This window comes from Bufo gargarizans, chromosome 9, assembly GCF_014858855.1.
Source record: "Bufo gargarizans isolate SCDJY-AF-19 chromosome 9, ASM1485885v1, whole genome shotgun sequence".
Lineage (NCBI taxonomy): Eukaryota > Metazoa > Chordata > Amphibia > Anura > Bufonidae > Bufo > Bufo gargarizans.
The window spans coordinates 57,787,729-57,810,088 of NC_058088.1; the positions used below are offsets into that span (position 1 = coordinate 57,787,729).

Consider the following 22,360-nt stretch of genomic DNA (forward strand, 5'->3'; position numbering starts at 1 on the left):
AGCAGCTGCGGCGTCCATGCAGAATGCTTGGATGTATAGGGAGAGGTATAAGCAGTAGAAAGAGTGAAGTGCTTATGCCGCTGTACAGATCACTGGTGAGACCTCACTTGGAGTATTGTGCGCAGTACTGGAGGCCATATCTCCAGAAGGATATAGATACTCTAGAGAGAGTTCAGAGAAGAGCTACTAAACTGGTCCATGGATTGCAGGATAAAACTTACCAGGAAAGGTTAAAAGACCTTAACATGTATAGCTTGGAAGAAAGAAGAGACCGAGGGGATATGATAGAAACTTTTAAATACATAAAGGGAATCAACTCGGTAAAGGAGGAGAGCATATTTAAAAGAAGAAAAACTACCACAAGAGGACACAGTTTTAAATTAGAGGGGCAAAGGTTTAAAAGTAATATAAGGAAGTATTACTTTACTGAGAGAGTAGTGGATGCATGGAATAGCCTTCCTGCAGAAGTGGTAGCTGCAAATACAGTGGAGGAGGTTAAGCAGTCATGGGATAGGCATAAGGCCATCCTTCATATAAGATAGGGCCAGGGACTATTCATAGGATTCAGATATATTGGGCAGACTAGATGGGCCAAATGGTTCTTATCTGCCGACACATTCTATGTTTCTATGTTTCTATGTTTCTAAGGTACCAGTACATGTAATCAAACGGTTGGGTCGTTGGAGTTCCGCGTGTTCCATGCGTTATATCCCGGATCCTTAATACAAAATGTCACTGGCTTTCCGAGTTTTGGTTTTGTAGTTTCTGTTATCAAAGTCTTTCAAAACTCCTATGCATGGTTCTTTTGGCCCCTTTAGGCTACCCTTCGACAAGCAGTTCCGGCATAACTCTGCTGCTTCTAGGTAGGGGGGGGGAATATAGGCTTAGGTAGGGGACCCTCTCGTAATGAGCCGATCCGAGCACAAGTGGTAGGCAATTAAAGAGTGCCGTGTTTGTGTGAGGGGAGGCGGGGCTTTAATTATTTAAACCTGGCTCTCCTGCCCCCACTTGTCGGTTCGAATGCTTTCGACCCACCCAGAAGCCCTCCCTTCTTCTCAGGACTCATCATTGGTGTGGCCCCCTTTAGGCTACCCTTCGACAAGCAGTTCCGGCATAACTCTGCTGCTTCTAGGTAGGGGGGGGAATATAGGCTTAGGTAGGGGACCCTCTCGTAATGAGCCGATCCGAGCACAAATGGAAGTAAGAAGGAAGTGGGCCAAAATTTCCGTCTATCTATCTATCTATCTATTTCCTATCTATATAATATCTATTTATTATCTATCTATCTCATATCTATCTTCTATCTGTCCTTCCATCTCATATCTATCTTATATCTATCTATCTCATATATATCTGTCTATTATCTATCTATCAGTTATAATACTGGTGTCTTCTTAAGTGACAGAAAGACATTTGGGACCCCCAGGACTCTCGCCTCGGTGGGACTGCTGTCTCTGCACCTCCTATATAAGCAGTCCCTAGGCCCTGGAGACGCACATACGGCATATACTTTGGCTTTTACAAAGTTAAAAATCTTCTTCAACGGCGTCAACATGTAAGATGTTCATGAAGAAGCGGAGTGTAATCACTGCAAGACGCTGCGCTCCTCTCTAATCTGTCATCAGCAGACAATCACAGAAACCAAGTGTCCAATAAATGCGTCTGCAACTTTATTACAAGACAGAAATGAGAACGGAGGGCGCGGTGGATTCCGACTCTACTTTGATTTTGATGAGTTTTGCGGCTCCTGATCGTCCGTGCAAATGTTTATTATTCTGTCCTAATGGGAAGTTGTTGCTGCTGCGCGAGGATCCATTTCCCAGAAGATGGTTGCCAGTCTGTGCGCTGCATTTGATTTGAAAATCCTAATCTCCTTCCTCAAAAACAAGACAATGATGATATTTCTCCTCAGATTCATTTTATTTCATCTGAAGTTTGTCAGACGTCGGGCACGTTCTTCAGAGTTTACGTCTAGTAAAACGTGTCACATCAGCCTGATATGATGGACCAGAGGATGACGGTGAGAGGCCTGTCTCATCCCAGGGAAGAATCAACCTCGAAGGGTCCTGCAGGGACCTCACTGTAACAATGGTAGTTGTTTGCAAGACTGCAGAACTTGACTTCACCTATAGCAGCCGCCAACTATAGCTCTTGGTTGTCAGATACCTCCAGGAATTCAGTAGAGCAGAATTATGGAACAACCTGACGGTCATCAGATCATATGTGCCAAGCTTGTATTAGATTGATAGACCACAAACACCGACTGATAAACTCATCGATAGACAAGAGAAGACTGTAAGAAGATGGAGTCTGGCAATGCAGGAGACAACAGTATGTATGGTGGACAGCGATTAAGGTAGGTGAGAGGAATAAAACCAGCAGAACTGACCCTGAACTGCTAAGTCCAACAAGAAAGCAAGGAGACCACCAAACCAAAAATCACAACAACAATACAGACCATGGAACCACAAATCCCAGGATGCCCTCAAACAAGGCCAATGGACCAGTACTCAAAACTGCACAGAGCTATCACTTTACCCGGCAAAAAGGCCCAGAAACTTAAGGTATTTAAAGGTGTATCATAACAAAAAAAAAACTCCCAGCAAACACCAGACAGAAGGTTGATAACAGAACCAGATTCTTAGTGAGAAGCAGGGAAGAGATCCCTGTTGCTGGTGGCCCCACCCTCTCTTTATGTATCCCCCACCCCCAAGGAGTCAATTGTTACAAGATGTTGTCCTGGACCCTGCCTGGTTCCCAGAGTATAGCCCCTTCTTTTATTTGGTATCTGATAATTCATACATTCTGATATTTAGGAGATTATTGAGATTTTATATAATTACTTCTGGAATGCAGGAATTTCACGGCACATATTACATTTCAAATTTCTGCATATTGGAAGCTGACAGGTGCTTGATAGACAATACCGGTCCCTTCATGGTGCCTTATACATAGTAGTGTTAACCATTTATTCCCTGGGGCCCATGCCATACTCAGACACCCCTCAGTATCAGTTTGAGCTGTGCCCAATAAACAGTTTTGCTACATCTGTACATAATCAGTAGAGATGAGTAAAAAAAAAAGGAAAAATTTGATTCGGCAGCTTCACCGAACTTTGTTTAGAAATTCAAATTACCTTCAATTGTATGGAGCAGGCGCAATGACGAGGAACGGCGATCGCGATGCCGTGTTCATCGCTGATCGAGGCTTCTGAGACTCACATTCAGATGCTCAAGGGTTAATCAGGGGTTAAAAAAAATACATATATACTCACCTCATCCATTGGATCGTGGAGAGGCCCTCTGCTCCAGTGTTGATTGAAGAAAAATGTGCCAAAGGTCTTGCGGAGAGCGTGAAGACATCACCACGTGATCACGCTGGCCACCTGCAGTGACGTCTCATCACTGATGACATCACGTGGTTCACAGTCGCTGCAGGTGCTTTGGCAGGTTTTCTTCATTCAAGACGGGAGCGGACGGCCTCTCCGCAATCAAGTGGATGAGGAGAGTATAATTTATCTTATTTTCATCCACCATTTTAGGAAAAATTGATTTGATGCACAAGGAAATTTAGCTTCATGGCAAATCAAATTTTTTCTGAAATCCGCATCGAAGTCCACTTCGGATACTTCGATTCGCTAATCTCTAATAATCAGGAGCACATATAAAACGGCATGTGAACTTAAAGGGGTCATCTGAGATGTGCCGTGATTATGTGCAGCCGCCACTTCCGGGATCACGACTACTATACACTGGGAACGTGATCCCGGCAAATCTGATTCTCTCACCAAAGTGAGATCTAGACTCGGGCATGGGCTGCGGGTTCTAACCCCAGGCTTGGGATCATGTATCCAACATACGACATGTGATCATGGAAGTGGTGGCCACACAGCAACATGGAGCATCTCAGATAAGTGGTGCTCAATTATAAACCCAGCCTTGCATCAGGGGCGTCGTTAGTTCAAAACATTCGGGAGCTGGGGCCCCGGATGTTTTGTCCTGTGCCCCGAATGCAGGGCCGGCGGGGGCACTCGGCCCGCTGCGCCGCCTCCTAGCTAATTTATTCACTTCACTTGCCTCTGTGTAATCTCGCACAGGAGCACTGGCAGAGGCATCGTCAAACAAAGTGCACATGCGCCGTATTCCAGCACACCTCGTTCGACAATGCCTCTGCCAGTGAGCCTGTGCGAGATTACACAGAGGCAAGTGAAGTGAATAAATTAGCTAGGAGGCGGCGTTGGGCAGGGAAGGGATCTGTGGATGACACTTATGGGGGATCTGTGGATGACACTTATGGGGGATCTGTGGATGACACTTATGGGGGATCTGTGGATGACACTTATGGGGGATCTGTGGATTACATTTATTGGGGATCTGTGGATGACACTTAGGGGGATCTGTGGATGACACTTATGGATATATCTGTGGATGACACTTATGGATATATCTGTGGATGACAATTATGGAGATATCTGTGGATGACACTTATGGATATATCTGTGGATGACACTTATGGATATATCTGTGGATGACACTTATGGAGATATCTGTGGATGACACTTATGGAGATATCTGTGGATGACACTTATGGAGATATCTGTGGATGACACTTATGGATATATCTGTGGATGACACTTATGGATATATCTGTGGATGACACTTATGGATATATCTGTGGATGACACTTATGGATATATCTGTGGATGACACTTATGGATATATCTGTGGATGACACTTATGGATATATCTGTGGATGACACTTATGGAGATATCTGTGGATGACACTTATGGAGATATCTGTGGATGACACTTATGGAGATATCTGTGGATGACACTTATGGATATATCTGTGGATGACACTTATGGATATATCTGTGGATGACACTTATGGATATATCTGTGGATGACACTTATGGAGATATCTGTGGATGACACTTATGGATATATCTGTGGATGACACTTATGGATATATCTGTGGATGACACTTATGGATATATCTGTGGATGACACTTATGGATATATCTGTGGATGACACTTATGGATATATCTGTGGATGACACTTATGGAGATATCTGTGGGTGACACTTATGGAGATATCTGTGGGTGACACTTATGGAGATATCTGTGGGTGACACTTATGGATATATCTGTTGATGACACTTATAGAGATATCTGTGGATGACATTTATGGGGGACCTGTGGATGACACTTATGGGGATCTGTGGATGGCACTGTTATGGATGGTCTGTGGGGTTGCCCAGACGGCTAGGCCCTTCACTGTAGTTATAACCCCATTCACTGAAGGGGGGACTGCTGAAAGAGGGTAATAACTACTGTGAAGGCCCCCCCCCGGTGGTGTGAGGGCGTGGCATCATGGGGTGAGGGCGTGGCTTCACATGGGCTCATGCCCCGTATCTCTTCAGACTCTAGCAACGCCCCTGCCCTGCATATCGAACAGTGCATGATCCTGTATCCATTATATCAACAAGTGCAGTGCCAACCGACAAACCCAGCTTTGCTACATCTTTGTATTTTAATATTGTCGTATTCACGGTACATGATAAATTGGTCTTCATTTTTATTTTTCGAAAATTGCACCTAGTACTGGAATAAGACCGTCCTCGAGAGCTGCACATAAAGCTGCCTGGATACAGCATTGTAATAAAGCGAGGCTTAGGAGGCCGCCGCCGCTCACTTAGCAGGAGATGCACGATTCATTTCCGCCAGGTTGTGCTGACCACTGACCGCAGCATGTTTAATGTAGCGTACACAGCTAAACCAGGGTAATCCATGCTTGATTCAGCCAAGGATGGAAGCACGGACAGCTCCTAAGCAAGAAACCAATCTCATAGCTTGTATTTACAATGCACTGTTTAATCCCAAATCCCTTTTAATCCCAAAAAATAAAAAAAAATCACAAACTGTCTCCGATTAACTGTATGTGACTGCCGCTTGCCCATAAATAAGCAAATCCTGCAGCGCCAATTACGAGCCGGCTTTTGCTTTTCAATTTCACTCGTGTTTTTAATTCTTCAGTGTCAGTCATAATTACCACTCGCAGAAAGTAGTCCCCCCCCCCCCCCCCCCGGCCCCCCTGTCGCACTTTTTGTTTGGGATCATCTCAGATGATCGGCTCCTTTAATAATTGAGACGCCAGAAAGCATTTGCTTGTAGAGGAAAAGATGGCAAGAAAATTCTGATTAAAATCAAGGAGCTGTCATCAAACCAAAGGAAAAAGTTAAATTTACCTGGGAACAAATAACAGAGAGGATATGAATTATTTACCCGCTGAGTGAAGGGATTCATCGGGGAAAGGTTATGCTTCTCACAGTGACAGGGGCAGAAACGTATAGGACGGAGCCGGAGAGAGTGCCATTTTAATGCGTAACTAAAGTGACTCTTGCAGTAAACTTTACGAGTTGTGGCGGCAGCTGTCAACTTTTACACAAAGTCAAGACTGAAAAGTTAAAGTCGAATGCTGGAGCTGCATTAGTCAGCACTGGCCTAAGGGGTGTACAGAGAGGGCGCATCACCTGTCATTACGGAAGGGGGCACCAGCGACCCTGACCCATTCTACGTTTGGACCACACTTGATGACTGATCCAATAGATTGGCTGTCCGATACTGGTTTTCGAGCACTATATGAATGTATTATTTGGCCACCATAAGGTATATAATGAGTATACAACATATAATAATCAAGGTACCACTCAACCTAAGACCAGTTCTGGTATGGACTAATCCTATAATGCATTTCCAAGTTGGGGGCATCTCTTTTAAAATCATGACCCCGAAACGCGTTGCATTTTTACCATACATAATAATAAAACATGAGAGCTTTACTGGCTATGCTCTACAGCAAGGTGGAGCATGGATGGCAGAGCCTTGACATTGTTTCTAATCAGTAAACTCACTTGCGGAGGCAAGTGGAAAGGTTGGTGGCGTGGTGGCAACTGGCAAGGACCAGATGAGGAGTGCCATGAATAGAACCTTCTGGTAACAATGAAGGAATGCAAAAGTAGAGGATGAAACCTAACATTCCAAAATGTTATTAGTACGGACTGTGAATATACGACCCCCTTTGGAGTCTATCGGGATTCACATCAGAATCTGAAACGCGCTGCAAAATCTCAGTCTAGGATGATGAAAGAGTGAAAAATTGTTAGCCGTGCTCCATGCTTGATTGATAGAGGATAAGGTGCATATGCCACAACATGGAGCAGTAAATTGGTCTTCTTAAAATTTGGAGCATCCATCTAGTCCACAGAAACTCTTTCTCATCACTTTGTGTTTTATATTTTTAGGAAAATGAATTATCTGAATACCAAAACATGGAGAACCTACTGGAATCACCTTTGAGATGTCATGCCCTCAAGAAGGCACAAAACAGTTGAGTTCATTGACCATGACCACCGTGGACTTTTTGCTTGTAAGTGACCAATTCTGGAAGCCCCTGGTTGTTCATTTTTTACTACTTTTTAGTTTTTATATTCCCCCAAAAAGACACATATAATGAACAATGGAAGAATGCACCAGAAAAGTGGTAGATCTGAAAGCACAAACCTATTCTACTAGTTTTGGTGTCTTCAAAATTAGAGCTTTTTTTTATGCAAACACAAGACTGATGGCACAATAATAATACAATCCCCCTAGTGGTCCACTATGAAGAAGAAATCATCTTGTTTCCTACTGAGGATGTTAATAATAATAGAAATCCCAATTGCGTCCTAGTCCTTGACCATCCCATATGTTTCCCTGTGTACAATTTCTTACCTTGCAGAGGAAACTGATATTAAAGCCGAGGGACTTTGCATTTCTGGAGCCAGAGTTCATATAATTTCCCACCAGTAACACCAGTTCTAGAATTTTCTTGAAGTTTTCACTCTTCTTTAGCTCCTCACAGGCCAGTGTCACTGCTATGATGTCAGGCTTGATGTTGCTTATATGTTCCTCAAAGGTCAACTTGAAGAGGATCCCGTTAAGACGTGGCCGCAGCATTTTCACTGTGCTCATCTGTAGTAAGAAAACACATCAAATGTATTCTTTCTTTGTAGTTGATATAAATGCAAATATGGTCACAAATATTCTCTATAATCTTGAGCAAATATTAACTATACTGTCACCAGTCTGTGACCACCTTTTTGTCTCCATTCTATTCTTCACATCATGACGCTGCCCCTATCGCATGCAACCTCCCTATTCTCATTGTATGAGTGGACAGGTCACTTTCCCCTGCAAAATCAGCACACTCCTCTCCGGAGAAACTCTAGTTGTGATTCTGTCCCTGCTCCTTTATCTCTCAATGTCTATCCTCCTTGCCTTTTCCTGCATTAACTTACTAGGAGAAAGGTTAGGGGAGAGAACTTTTCTGAGTTCTAACTGGTGCAGCTAAAGAGTAAAAATGGACACAAGATGAATAGTTGAGGGCAGCTTAGATATTCTCCATCATATATGGGTCATATTGTGAAGAGCTACAGTATGTTCAGCTCATTAGTCTTCAGCAAAACCAAGGTTACAATGGCCGATACACTTAGAGGTGACTCCAGAATAAAACATTTTCCTCGGCCAGAAGTAACAATGTTTCATTTTTTCTATCTTTATGCTGCTGTTCTAGGTCTACACTTATAGAGGACCAGGTGCAATGTACAGCTAAGAAACTTGTAGAATTATCTTCCATTTGAGTTCTTCTACTGAATATAGAAGAGCAAAAATATCTTGGGATCGAAATGTTTTAATAGGACAAGGACTTAACGGGTTCTCCGCTGTGGACAATATTACTTATCAGAAGGGTCCCATTTCCCAAAAAATTTTTCATACCCTCTAGAAAAAGTTACTTGACTTAAAATGACATAGTGTACCAGCTGAGCTAAGGAATCCTGTGCTCTCACTTCTTAGGTGCTTTCGGGTTTGGACTGGCTCACCAGAGTACCAGAGTATCCTCTAATGAGCCCAGACTATAATGCCATAGTGGGCTCCAAAGGTCCAGGAGAGAAAAAAGAGCATTTTGCTGCCTTTGGAGACAATCACTTGCCACTAGAGTCTATTTCTTTGACGTAAGACCTGTTAGACTTGATGATAATGAAATAGGGTTTAGGACTGGAGAATAATTTCTTCTGAAGGGTCCAAAGAGTCCCAATATGACATTAGGTTCTTTCTTTAGTTTCTGGAAAAGGAAGTAACCGTCTGCCAGCCATGCTAGCTGTCAAGGTTGTCCTCCCTCCATCTCTTTGCTCTCCTCATCAATTAAAGGGGCTATGCCAAACCTACAAATTATTCCCACAGGATAGAGGATAACTAAGTGATCAGCAGGGGTCCTACCACTGGGAGCCCCACCAATGGGGGGCCAGTTCTCCCATTCTGGTGGAGCGGCAGGTTGAGCATGCGCACTGAGACTTCATTCATTCTTTATGGGACGGCCAATATTGTCAAGCACTGTACTCGGCTACCCCCATCAGCTGCAAGGAGTATCAGGATGCATGCCTGATCTGCCGCTGCATTAGATCAGGGGAACAGAACACTCATTCTCAGGATCAGTGCGGGTCCCAATGGTCGGACCCCCACCAATCAGTATGTTATCCCTTGTCCTGTGGCTAGGGGATTATTTGTAAACTTGGCACAACCCCTTCTCCCCTTTATGTGGAGACATGCTTATGTATCTAGCTGTGGAGTGTGGACCATGATCTGGTATCAGGGCCAAATATGTCTTTGTCCCTCAGCAATTTGTCAGGACCCAGCTACTTAATGTACAGTCTGGTAGATTACAGGGTTTTAGAAGATATTCCGGGAAATGAAGGCTGGAAATAGCTAACGTCTCCTTCTAAATGTAGGAAGTAATATAGATACATAATAACTATGAAAGGAGGGCAAAGAAATGTAGCACTTCTGTTGTCCCATTAGAGCCTGTTGTTAGGGCATGCTAGGAGCAGGGCCGTTTGAAGGAATTTGGGGACCCCAAGCAAAATAGACATGGAGGCCCCCCCCTCCACACCTTACGCACGCAAAGCCTACAGGAACCACAGTATAGCCATACAGTTTAAGTTCACCCACACTTTATATAAATAAAAAAGGAGGTTTACAGTGCAAATACTGCTGTTGCATTTAATGTGCATGAAATTTGAACAGTGCCATCCACCGATCCCCCTCCCCTAAACAGTGCCATCCACAGATCCCCCTCCCCTAAACAGTGCCATCCACAGATCCCCCTCCCCTAAACAGTGCCATCCACAGATCTCCCCCCTAAACAGTGCCATCCACAGATCCCCCCTAAACAGTGCCATCCACAGATCCTCCCCTAAACAGTGCCATCCACAGATCCCCCCTAAACAGTGCCATCCACAGATCCCCCCTAAACAGTGCCATCCACAGATCCCCCCTAAACAGTGCCATCCACAGATCCCCCCCTCCCCTAAACATTGCCATCCACAGATCCCCCCTAAACAGTGCCATCCACAGATCTCCCCCCTAAACAGTGCCATCCACAGATCCCTCCTCCCCTAAACAGTGCCATCCACAGATCCCTCCTCCTCTAAACAGTGCCATCCACAGATCCCCCCTCCCCTAAACAGTGCCATCCACAGATCCCCCCTCCCCTAAACAGTGCCATCCACAGATCTCCCCCCTAAACAGTGCCATCCACAGATCCCTCCTCCCCTACACAGTGCCATCCACAGATCCCCCCTCCCCTAAACAGTGCCATCCACAGATCTCCCCCCTAAACAGTGCCATCCACAGATCCCCCCTAAACAATGCCATCCACAGATCCCCCCTAAACAGTGCCTTCCACAGATCCCCCCTCCCCTAAACAGTGCCATGATGGCACTGTTTAGGGGAGGGGGGATCTGTGGATGGCACTGTTTAGGGGGGATCTGTGGATGGCACTGTTTAGGGGGGATCTGTGGATGGCACTGTTTAGGGGAGGGGGATCTGTGGATGACACTGTTTAGGGGGGGATCTGTGGATGGCACTGTTTAGGGGGGATCTGAGGATGGCACTGTTTAGGGGAGGGGGGATCTGTGGATGGCACTGTTTAGGGGGGATCTGTGGATGGCACTGTTTAGGGGAGGGGGGATCTGTGGATGGCACTGTAGGGGGATCTGTGGATGGCACTGTTTAGGGGGAATCTGTGGATGGCACTGTTTAGGGGGATCTGTGGATGGCACTGTTTAGGGGAGGGGGGATCTGTGGATGGCACTGTTTAGGGGGGATCTGTGGATGGCACTGTTTAGGGGGGATCTGTGGATGGCACTGTTTAGGGGAGGGGGGGATCTGTGGATGGCACTGTTTAGGGGGGATCTGTGGATGGCACTGTTTAGGGGAGGGGGATCTGTGGATGGCACTGTGGGGGTATCTGTGGATGGCACTGTTTAGGGGAGGGGGGATCTGTGGATGGCACTGTAGGGGGATCTGTGGATGGCACTGTTTAGGGGAGGGGGGATCTGTGGATGGCACTGTTTAGGGGGGATCTGTGGATGGCACTGTTTAGGGGAGGGGGATCTGTGGATGGCACTGTGGGGGGATCTGTGGATGGCACTGTTTAGGGGAGGGGGATCTGTGGATGGCACTGTGGGGGGATCTGTGGATGGCACTGTTTAGGGGAGGGGGGATCTGTGGATGGCACTGTAGGGGGATCTGTGGATGGCACTGTTTAGGGGAGGGGGATCTGTGGATGGCACTGTGGGCAGCATCTGTGGATGGCACTGTTTAGGGGAGGGGGGATCTGTGGATGGCACTGTAGGGGGATCTGTGGATGGCACTGTTTAGGGGAGGGGGGATCTGTGGATGGCACTGTTTAGGGGGGATCTGTGGATGGCACTGTTTAGGGGAGGGGGATCTGTGGATGGCACTGTGGGGGGATCTGTGGATGGCACTGTTTAGGGGAGGGGGGATCTGTGGATGGCACTGTTTAGGGGGGATCTGTGGATGGCACTGTTTAGGGGAGGGGGATCTGTGGATGGCACTGTGGGCAGCATCTGTGGATGGCACTGTTTAGGGGAGGGGGGATCTGTGGATGGCACTGTAGGGGGATCTGTGGATGGCACTGTTTAGGGGAGGGGGGATCTGTGGATGGCACTGTTTAGGGGAGGGGGATCTGTGGATGGCACTGTGGGGGGATCTGTGGATGGCACTGTTTAGGGGAGGGGGGATCTGTGGATGGCACTGTTTAGGGGGGATCTGTGGATGGCACTGTTTAGGGGAGGGGGATCTGTGGATGGCACTGTGGGGGGATCTGTGGATGGCACTGTTTAGGGGAGGGGGATCTGTGGATGGCACTGTAGGGGGATCTGTGGATGGCACTGTTTAGGGGAGGGGGGATCTGTGGATGGCACTGTTTAGGGGGGATCTGTGGATGGCACTGTTTAGGGGAGGGGGATCTGTGGATGGCACTGTGGGGGGATCTGTGGATGGCACTGTTTAGGGGAGGGGGGATCTGTGGATGGCACTGTTTAGGGGGGATCTGTGGATGGCACTGTTTAGGGGAGGGGGATCTGTGGATGGCACTGTGGGGGGATCTGTGGATGGCACTGTTTAGGGGAGGGGGATCTGTGGATGGCACTGTAGGGGGATCTGTGGATGGCAGTGCCATCCACAGATCCCCCTACAGTGCCATCCAGAGATCCCCCTCCCCGACGCTCACAGCAGTATATTTATAAACTAATCAGTAACTACTTTAACTTTAATCATTGCTCATTGCTGAGCTCTTTACTTGGATTATGTGGATATCTTACTTTGTCTTAGCTCCGGTAATAGCAGGCAGTGCGGGGGGCGGCGCTCACTCACTGACGTCACGCGCCTGCGCCGCCTAGTGGGAGGAGCAGGCGCGTGACGTCGGTCAGTGAGTGAGCGCCGCCCCCCGCACTGCCTGCTATTACCGGAGCTAAGACAAAGTAAGATATCCAAATAATCCAAGTAAAGAGCTCAGCAATGAGCAATGATTAAAGTTAAAGTAGTTACTGATTAGTTTATAAATATACTGCTGTGAGCAGCGTGGCCCTGTATATTCTAACCCCCAGGCAAGCGTCCCCGTCACCATGGGAACGCCTGGGGGTTAGAATATACCATCGGATTTGAGTTTTTACGATCTCACTGAGCTCGTAAAACTCAGATCCGATGGTATATTCTAACCCGCAGGCAAGCGTCCCCGTCACCATGGGAACGCCTGGGGGTTAGACTATACCATCGGATCTTCTGAGTTACTCAGCTCTGCTTGGCCCCGGGCCAGCTCGGGGCCCCAACCAGCTCGGGGCCCCAAGCAATTGCTTGTTTTGCCTGTAGTTTCACAATAGCTGGAGAGTATGTTGGCGTCCATTGGTCAATGGGTAGTCTTGGAGACTTTGGCTTCCAGTATTTGTACATGGCTGCCTCCACCTGTCTACTCATCCCAGTGTCTACCGGATTACAGCAAGTTGAGAAGGAACGGCAAGGTTTAAAGGTATAAATTACGGCATATAGCGCCAGCATCCTGTAATTACAGAGAGTGCGGGATTTGGCATGCTATATTGCACTTGGCAGTGCTATAACCTACAAGAACAGCTATATGCACACAATAACAGAGCATTTAGTATAATTATACATGGAATTGTGATAAAACTACCATGTGGCTACACACTGAAGGATTCAATTATGCTAAATGCCGGCCTCAACGAGGTGATATTTTACTGTAAAAGTGCAGAAAACTCTGATAAAGGATACTTCCACCCAGAAGAGCTGCTAGAAATTCATTTTACACAAGGATTTCTCAAAAAATCCTGGAAAAAAGATACAAAACATCCGACACGATATGATAGTAAATATGCGGTTGTGCATGGCTACATTTATAAAGTCACTGAAAATAATGCACTAGAACAATAGATGCAAACATAATATATGGACTAAGCCCTCACTGTAATGAAAAAGTCTGGGACTCTCAGCCAACATATTGTGATCAAAACACATCTGTGCCCACCTACCAGCGTCATGGTGGTCTCAGTCAGGCAGGTCCTGCTCTAAATCTACCTGTGCAAACAACATCTCTTAGCAACCATCAGTGAAAAACGCATGGCATACGCACTTGCTTGCGAATGCGATGCAATTTTCACGTAGCCCCATTCACTTCTATGGGGCAGCGTTGCGTGAAAATCACAGAATATAGAACATGCTGCGATTTTCACGCAACGGACAAGTGATGCTTGAAAACCAGCGCTCATGTACACAGACCCATTGAAATGAATGGGTCCGGATTCAGTGCGGGCGCAATGCGTTCGCATCACGCATTGCACCCGGGCGGAATACTTACTCGTTTGAAAGGGGCTTTATGTTTGCATCTATTGCTATAGTGCAGGGATGGCCAACCTGAGGCTCTCCAGCTGTTGCAAAACTACAACTCCCAGCATGCCCAGACTACCTACAGCTATTAGCCTACAGCAGGGCATGGTGGGAGTTGTAGTTTTACAACTGCTGGAGAGCCGCAGGTTGGCCCTGCCTGCTATAGTGCATTATTTTCCGTGACTTTATAAATGTAGCCATGCACATCCGCATATTTACCATCAGCCTAAGGCCTCATCACACGACCGTATGTATTTTGCGGTTCGCAAAAAATGGATCCGAAAAAATACGGATGATGTCCATGTGCATTTAGGAATAGAACAGCTGGCCCCTAATAGAACGGAAATACGGACATAAGGAAATGTAATGCACACGGAGTAACTTCAGGTTTTTTTTTGCAGACACATTGAAATTAATAATTCCGTATATGGTCCACAAAAAAACGGAACGGGCACAGGAAAGAAAATACGTTCGTGTACATGAGGCCTAAAAGATCGGCCCCCTCACCCATTACTTGCTGGGGTATTTATATATTTCATTTTCCCTTTTGTTCATGAAATAAATGTATCTAATCCAATCTTGTGCGATACTGTCTATAGAGGTGTTGTATCTAATCCAATCTTGTGTGATACTGTCTATAGAGGTGTTGTATCTAATCCAATCTTGTGCGATACTGTCTATAGAGATGTTGTATCTAATCCAATCATGTGTGACACTGTCTATAGAGGTGTTGTATCTAATCCAATCATGTGTGATGCTGTCTATAGAGATGTTGTATCTAATCCAATCATGTGTGATACTGTCTATAGAGGTGTTGTATCTAATTCAATCATGTGTGATACTGTCTATAGAGGTGTTGTATCTAATCCAATCTTGTGTGATACTGTCTATAGAGGTGTTGTATCTAATCCAATCATGTGTGATACTGTCTATAGAGGTGTTGTGTCTAATGCAATCTTGTGTGATACTGTCTATAGAGGTGTTGTATCTAATCCAATCATGTGTGATACTGTCTATAGAGGTGTATCTAATCCAATCTTGTGTGATACTGTCTATAGAGGTGTTGTATCTAATCCAATCATGTGTGATACTGTCTATAGAGGTGTTGTATCTAATCCAATGTTGTGTGATACTGTCTATAGAGGTGTTGTATCTAATCCAATCATGTGTGATACTGTCTATAGAGGTGTTGTATCTAATCCAATCATGTGTGATACTGTCTATAGAGGTGTTGTATCTAATCCAATCATGTGTGATGCTGTCTATAGAGGTGTTGTATCTAATCCAATCTTGTGTGATACTGTCTATAGAGGTGTTGTATCTAATCCAATCATTTGTGATACTGTCGATAGAGGTGTTGTATCTAATCCAATCATGTGTGATACTGTCTATAGAGGTGTTGTATCTAATCCAATCATGTGTGATACTGTCTATAGAGGTGTTGTATCTAATCCAATCATGTGCGATACTGTCTATAGAGGTGTTGTATCTAATCCAATCATGTGCGATACTGTCTATAGAGGTGTTGTATCTAATCCAATCATGTGCGATACTGTCTATAGAGGTGTTGTATCTAATCCAATCATGTGTGATACTGTCGATAGAGGTGTTGTATCTAAACCAATCATGTGTGATACTGTCTATAGAGGTGTTGTATCTAATCCAATCATGTGTGATACTGTCTATAGAGGTGTTGTATCTAATGCAATCATGTGTGATACTGTCTATAGAGGTGTTGTATCTAATCCAATCATGTGTGACACTGTCTATAGAGGTGTTGTATCTAATCCAATCATGTGTGATACTGTCTATAGAGGTGTTGTATCTAATCCAATCATGTGTGATACTGTCTATAGAGGTGCTGTATCTAATCCAATCTTGTGCGATACTGTCTATAGAGGTGTTGTATCTAATCCAATCATGTGTGATACTGTCTATAGAGGTGCTGTATCTAATCCAATCATGTGCGATACTGTCTATAGAGATGTTGTATCTAATCCAATCATGTGCGATACTGTCTATAGAGGTGTTGTATCTAATGCAATCATGTGTGATACTGTCTATAGAGGTGTTGTATCTAATCCAATCTTGTGTGATACTGTCTATAGAGGTGTTGTATCTAATCCAATCTTGTGTGATACTGTCTATAGAGGTGTTGTATCTAATCCAATCTTGTGTGATACTGTCTATAGAGGTGTTGTATCTAATCCAATCATGTGTGATACTGTCTATAGAGGTGTTGTATCTAATCCAATCATGTGTGATACTGTCTATAGAGGTGTTGTATCTAATCCAATCTTGTGTGATACTGTCTATAGAGGTGTTGTATCTAATCCAATCATGTGTGATACTGTCGATAGAGGTGCTGTATCTAATCCAATCTTGTGTGATACTGTCTATAGAGGTGTTGTATCTAATGCAATCATGTGTGATACTGTCTATAGAGGTGTTGTATCTAATCCAATCTTGTGTGATACTGTCTATAGAGGTGTTGTATCTAATCCAATCATGTGTGATACTGTCTATAGAGGTGTTGTATCTAATCCAATCTTGTGTGATACTGTCTATAGAGGTGTTGTATCTAATCCAATGTTGTGTGATACTGTCTATAGAGGTGTTGTATCTAATCCAATCTTGTGTGATACTGTCTATAGAGGTGTTGTATCTAACCCAATCTTGTGTGATACTGTCTATAGAGGTGTTGTATCTAATCCAATCTTGTGTGATACTGTCTATAGAGGTGTTGTATCTAATCCAATCATGTGTGATGCTGTCTATAGAGGTGTTGTATCTAATCCAATCTTGTGTGATACTGTCTATAGAGGTGTTGTATCTAATCCAATCTTGTGTGATACTGTCTATAGAGGTGTTGTATCTAATCCAATCATGTGTGATACTGTCTATAGAGGTGTATCTAATCCAATCATGTGTGATACTGTCTATAGAGGTGTTGTATCTAATCCAATCATGTGTGATACTGTCTATAGAGGTGTATCTAATCCAATCTTGTGTGATACTGTCTATAGAGGTGTTGTATCTAATCCAATCATGTGTGATGCTGTCTATAGAGGTGTTGTATCTAATCCAATCATGTGTGATACTGTCTATAGAGGTGTATCTAATCCAATCTTGTGTGATACTGTCTATAGAGGTGTTGTATCTAATCCAATCATGTGTGATACTGTCTATAGAGGTGTTGTATCTAATCCAATCTTGTGTGATACTGTCTATAGAGGTGTTGTATCTAATCCAATCATGTGTGATACTGTCTATAGAGGTGTTGTATCTAATGCAATCTTGTGTGATACTTTCTATAGAGGTGTTGTATCTAATCCAATCTTTGGTGATACTGTCTATAGAGGTGTTGTATCTAATCCAATCTTGTGTGATACTGTCTATAGAGGTGTTGTATCTAATCCAATCTTGTGTGATACTGTCTATAGAGGTGTTGTATCTAATCCAATCATGTGTGATACTGTCTATAGAGGTGTTGTATCTAATGCAATCATGTGTGATACTGTCTATAGAGGTGTTGTATCTAATCCAATCATGTGTGATACTGTCTATAGAGGTGTTGTATCTAATGCAATCTTGTATGATACTGTCTATAGAGGTGTTGTATCTAATCCAATCTTGTATGATACTGTCTATAGAGGTGTTGTATCTAATCCAATCATGTGCGATACTGTCTATAAAGGTGTTGTATCTAATCCAATCATGTGTGATACTGTCTATAGAGGTGTTGTATCTAATCCAATCATGTGTGATACTGTCTATAGAGGTGTTGTATCTAATCCAATCATGTGCGATACTGTCTATAAAGGTGTTGTATCTAATCCTATCATGTGTGATACTGTCTATAGAGGTGTTGTATCTAATCCAATCATGTGTGATACTGTCTATAGAGGTGTTGTATCTAATCCAATCATGTGTGATACTGTCTATAGAGGTGCTGTATCTAATCCAATCTTGTGTGATACTGTGTTCTGAGCTGATGTATCTATTCCTATCATCTGTGATACAGTCTGCTAAGTTGTGTATCTAATCCAATCTTGTGTGATACTGTATTCTGAGCTGCTGTATCTAATCCTATCATCTGTGATACAGTCTGCTAAGTTGTGTATCTAATCCAGTCATGTCAGATACGGTATGCGGAGCTGCTGTATCGAATTGTATCATGTGTTCTACTATCTGCTGTGTGTCTAAGCCTATCACGTCTGATATGGTCTGCTGAGCTGCTGTTTCTAATCCAGTCCTGTGTGATACGGTTTTGTATCTAAGCCTCTCACTGTATATAAAGAGGGTTTGTCAAAGTTTGGTGTTGTTCCTATAAATAAGAAGTGCAAAGATCCCCATGTTCTGGTTTTCGGGAAGAGGTGATGTGGCTCTTTGGTTTCCGCTCTTTGCGGTTGCCATGGTGACGTCTGTAGTTTAAGGACTTTTAATCTTCAGAAATATAAGTTCTCACAAAACATCAGCTTCAGGCGTTTTATACGTCAGACAAAAAAAACAACAACATTTTCCGTCCTTAATTAACTCTGTGATTTACGGCCACAAACACATTAAAACTCAAGAATACAACGGGCAGGTTCCGAACGGTGGCCGGCGCCATGGCAAAACCCCCTCACTGGTGCCAGGGATTGTGCCCTCCATGTAAGAATGAAGAAATCTGACCAGAAAGGAAAAGGGGGGGATGGGGGGGGACACAAAATTTTGCAACAAATAGAGCGGTTCTGGGGTCTGATACAATCCCAACAGATACAAAGTATCACTTCTTCATTCACCTTAAAGTGCCCACACACCCTCCATAGTGTAAGTAGTGTTGAGCACGATATTTAGAATATAGTGCTATATATTCGTATTCGTGAATAGTGTTAAATATTCTAATCGCGAATTTATCGCAAATATATTACATTGCCGATTTTTCACAATCAAGTAAACAATGACTGGAGATCACAAATTCTCGAATTTGCAAATTTATGGCGAATATATTGCGAATTTGAATATTGCCTATGCCGCTCATCACTAGTGACAAGTACTGTCCCGTGATGGCTTTCCTCCAGTACTTGCTTGGCTGTTCTCAGAACTCCAAAGAAATGAATAGAGCATGATGGGAGTCATAGTTTCCCCACAGCCGGAGAGCCGGAGTTTAGCCATCACTGCCTAAATACAATTGTAACAACCCAGCTGTGAGAAGTAGTACAAGTTTTCAGTCACTGACAGCAAGTAGAAATCTTGAAAACGGTAAGAAATTGACACACAAAGGATATTAGGAAGTTGCACAATGCCAGAAAACCTGAATTTCTATGTAATTATGGCCCAATATCCAGTGTAACAAGGACAATGCCTGATTCCAGGGCGATGAAGATACATCATGTGTTGGCCTGTTGGTGACAATCATTGTTTCAAAAAATTAAGTTAGAGACAGCGGAGTCTTATCGCTGCTCTCAGCTTGACAAATGTGTCCCCAAATTGTAATGTGCTTAATGTGAGCAGGGCAAAGAGTAAATTGTGGCCTCAGGCGGAGGATTTTAGAAAGAACGAGAAAAGCCGGAGAAGGTCAAAATGTCTCCACAGTGAGTTGTGTGCGGTGCCTCGGCGAGGGTTCTGCTCCTCAGAATGCAAAATATTAAATTATGGTAATAATTTAAATGCTTGAATGCATCGGCACGGCTGGTAATGACTGACTAAAGCATTGTCATAGTGTGGTCCTGGGGGGGGGGGAAATGAAAGCATACCTCAAATCGTAACATAGGTGTATTTTCATGGGAAGAGTCACATGGAGGCCAAAGTGGGTCCTGCCCATGGTTTCATAATTGTTTCATATGATGATGAGCCACTTAAAAGGTGGAGTCTCTATTATAAAGATCAAGTAGTAATTGAGCAGTGAGGGGAACCCAGCAGTAATTGAGCAGTGAGGGGGGTAATAGTAATTGAACAGTAAAGGAGTATTAACAGTAATTGAGCAGTGAGAGGCAACCAGTAATCATTGAGCAGTGAGGGGACCAAACAGTATTTGAGCAGTGATGGGGACCCAGCAGTAACTGAGCAGAGGGGGAGACTCAGCAGTAACTGAGCAGAGGGGGAGACTCAGCAGTAACTGAGCAATGAATGGAACCCACTAGTAATTGAGCAGTGAGGGGGGGTAATAGTAATTGAACAGTAAAGGAGTATTACCATTAATTGAGCAGTGAGAGGCACCCAGTAATCATTGAGCAGTGAGGGGACCAAACAGTAACTGAGCAGAGGGGGAGACTCAGCAGTAACTGAGCAATGAATGGAACCCAGCAGTAATTTAGCAGTGGGGGGGGGGGGCTAATAGTAAAGGAGGATTAACAGTAATTGAGCAGTGAGAGGCACCAAGAAATCATTGAGCAGTAAGGGAAGCCAAGCAGCAATTGAGCAGTGAGGGGAACCAAACAGTGATTGAGCAGTGAGGAGGAGGGGTCATAAATAAGAACATGAAGGAAGGTACGGAGGCTGGGCTTCGGGATGACAAATCCAGGGTGTAGACAAGGAGCTGTGCCCTCCTTCTCTGCTCTGCCACCACGACCTCCACTTTGACTACCTGCATAATGAATCAATTTACCTAAAATAATTCACATACCATTGGAGCCGTTTAAAAGTCACATGACTAAATTGGACTTCAAAAGTGCTTAAAATATTTAATCCCAGTCAAATAAAAGCCTTATATTCTAATGTAAAGCAAATAATAAGAAGAAGATTTTTATTTTTATTTTTCATTCAAGGTCCAAATTTGTACTTTCTCTCATGTAAGTCCTACAAAAAAAAGTGCAGTGTGCCGCAGAAAAAGATACACATGGATGCAATCCATTGTAACCTTATCTGGGAGAAAGGCCACCTTAAAAGGAGACTGTTAGCAGTTTTGACCATGTTAAACTACTGACAGCACTAGGTAGGGAATGGGGAGAGAAAAAAAAAAAAGTAACTTTTGTGCGCCTTTTATCATCAGTAAGTGAGGATATGACGTTTTATTCAGCCAGACTTTGCTCCTGCAAGTGTAAGTGCTCTCCGTATTGATCTACCTCACAGCTTCTCCCTTCTAATCTGGGTGACACCTGTAGTGGTCTCCTGGACAGATGTCACCACGAGCAGAGGTGAGGCACAGTGCAAGGACCCTACACAATGAACCCCACCCTGGGCACTTGCAGGAGAAGGATCTGGCAGAATAAAACTTCATATTCTCACTTACTCCCAATAAGAAAAGCTCCAATAAAGTTACATATGTCCTGCTCAACCCTGCCCCAAACCTAGCAATAAATACAGATGGAGGTGGATAGACCATTGTGGTGCTAGGGTTTGAGGACAGAAGGTCCCACTTGCTTGGTAGCTATAAAGTTCTTCTGGAGAAGGGAGATCTGCATAGATGATGAGACCAACCAGGACCAGTCCCTTATTTCTTCATGGAGTCCACCGCTCCTGATCGTCACTGGTGCTGCAAAAGCAGAACACAAGGCAACGATGTTGTGCTTCACACAAGAAAGTGGTCTGTTGACAATGCAGAGGTCCTGCCCTTGGATGATCACTGTGGTGGGTTGAACCAGCATTGGGATTTTGGTTATATGACCCCTTCTCTTCTGTATACACCCCTGATAATAGCATGAAGTTAATTACCCACTATCACTGATGTTTCATTATACTTTTTTTTTCCAAAAAGTTTCTAAAGTTAATAAACTCCAGAAGGTCCATAACCTTCTCCAGCCCTGACCACGGCTGCCTGTCAAGTAGGGGTTATTCCCCTGGTGATATTACATAGGATTCGAGGACCAAAGACATCGCTATCACTCCATATTTAAAAGGTAAAAACATATTCAGAAGACGAGCTGTTCTCACATCTAATGAGATTTACCTGCCATTATACGATGCTTATGGGCCACATTTACTACGCAACCTCAGAAATCTAATCATTCGTGGCGGACACATAGAGGTTGATGAAATGACTTGGCCTCATGTCACAAAGAGATGACATTAGCACCTGAATATAGAGAAACCATCACTGACATTTCCAGGTCAACAGCTCGTTCTTCTTAGTATGTGTC

General features: G+C 44.1%; 1 protein-coding gene across 4 annotated transcripts in view; it reads right to left on the reverse strand.

Annotated features, from left to right (window-relative positions):
• The window catches only part of DIAPH2 (diaphanous related formin 2), a 1,273,340-nt gene that overhangs the window by 628,946 nt on the left and 622,034 nt on the right, over nt 1–22,360 (reverse strand). For all 4 annotated transcript variants that reach the window (XM_044268818.1, XM_044268816.1, XM_044268815.1 and 1 more), the window contains one exon: nt 7,773–8,012. In XM_044268818.1, the coding sequence (XP_044124753.1) occupies nt 7,773–8,012 (240 nt within the window). The remainder of the gene's footprint in view (nt 1–7,772; nt 8,013–22,360) is intronic.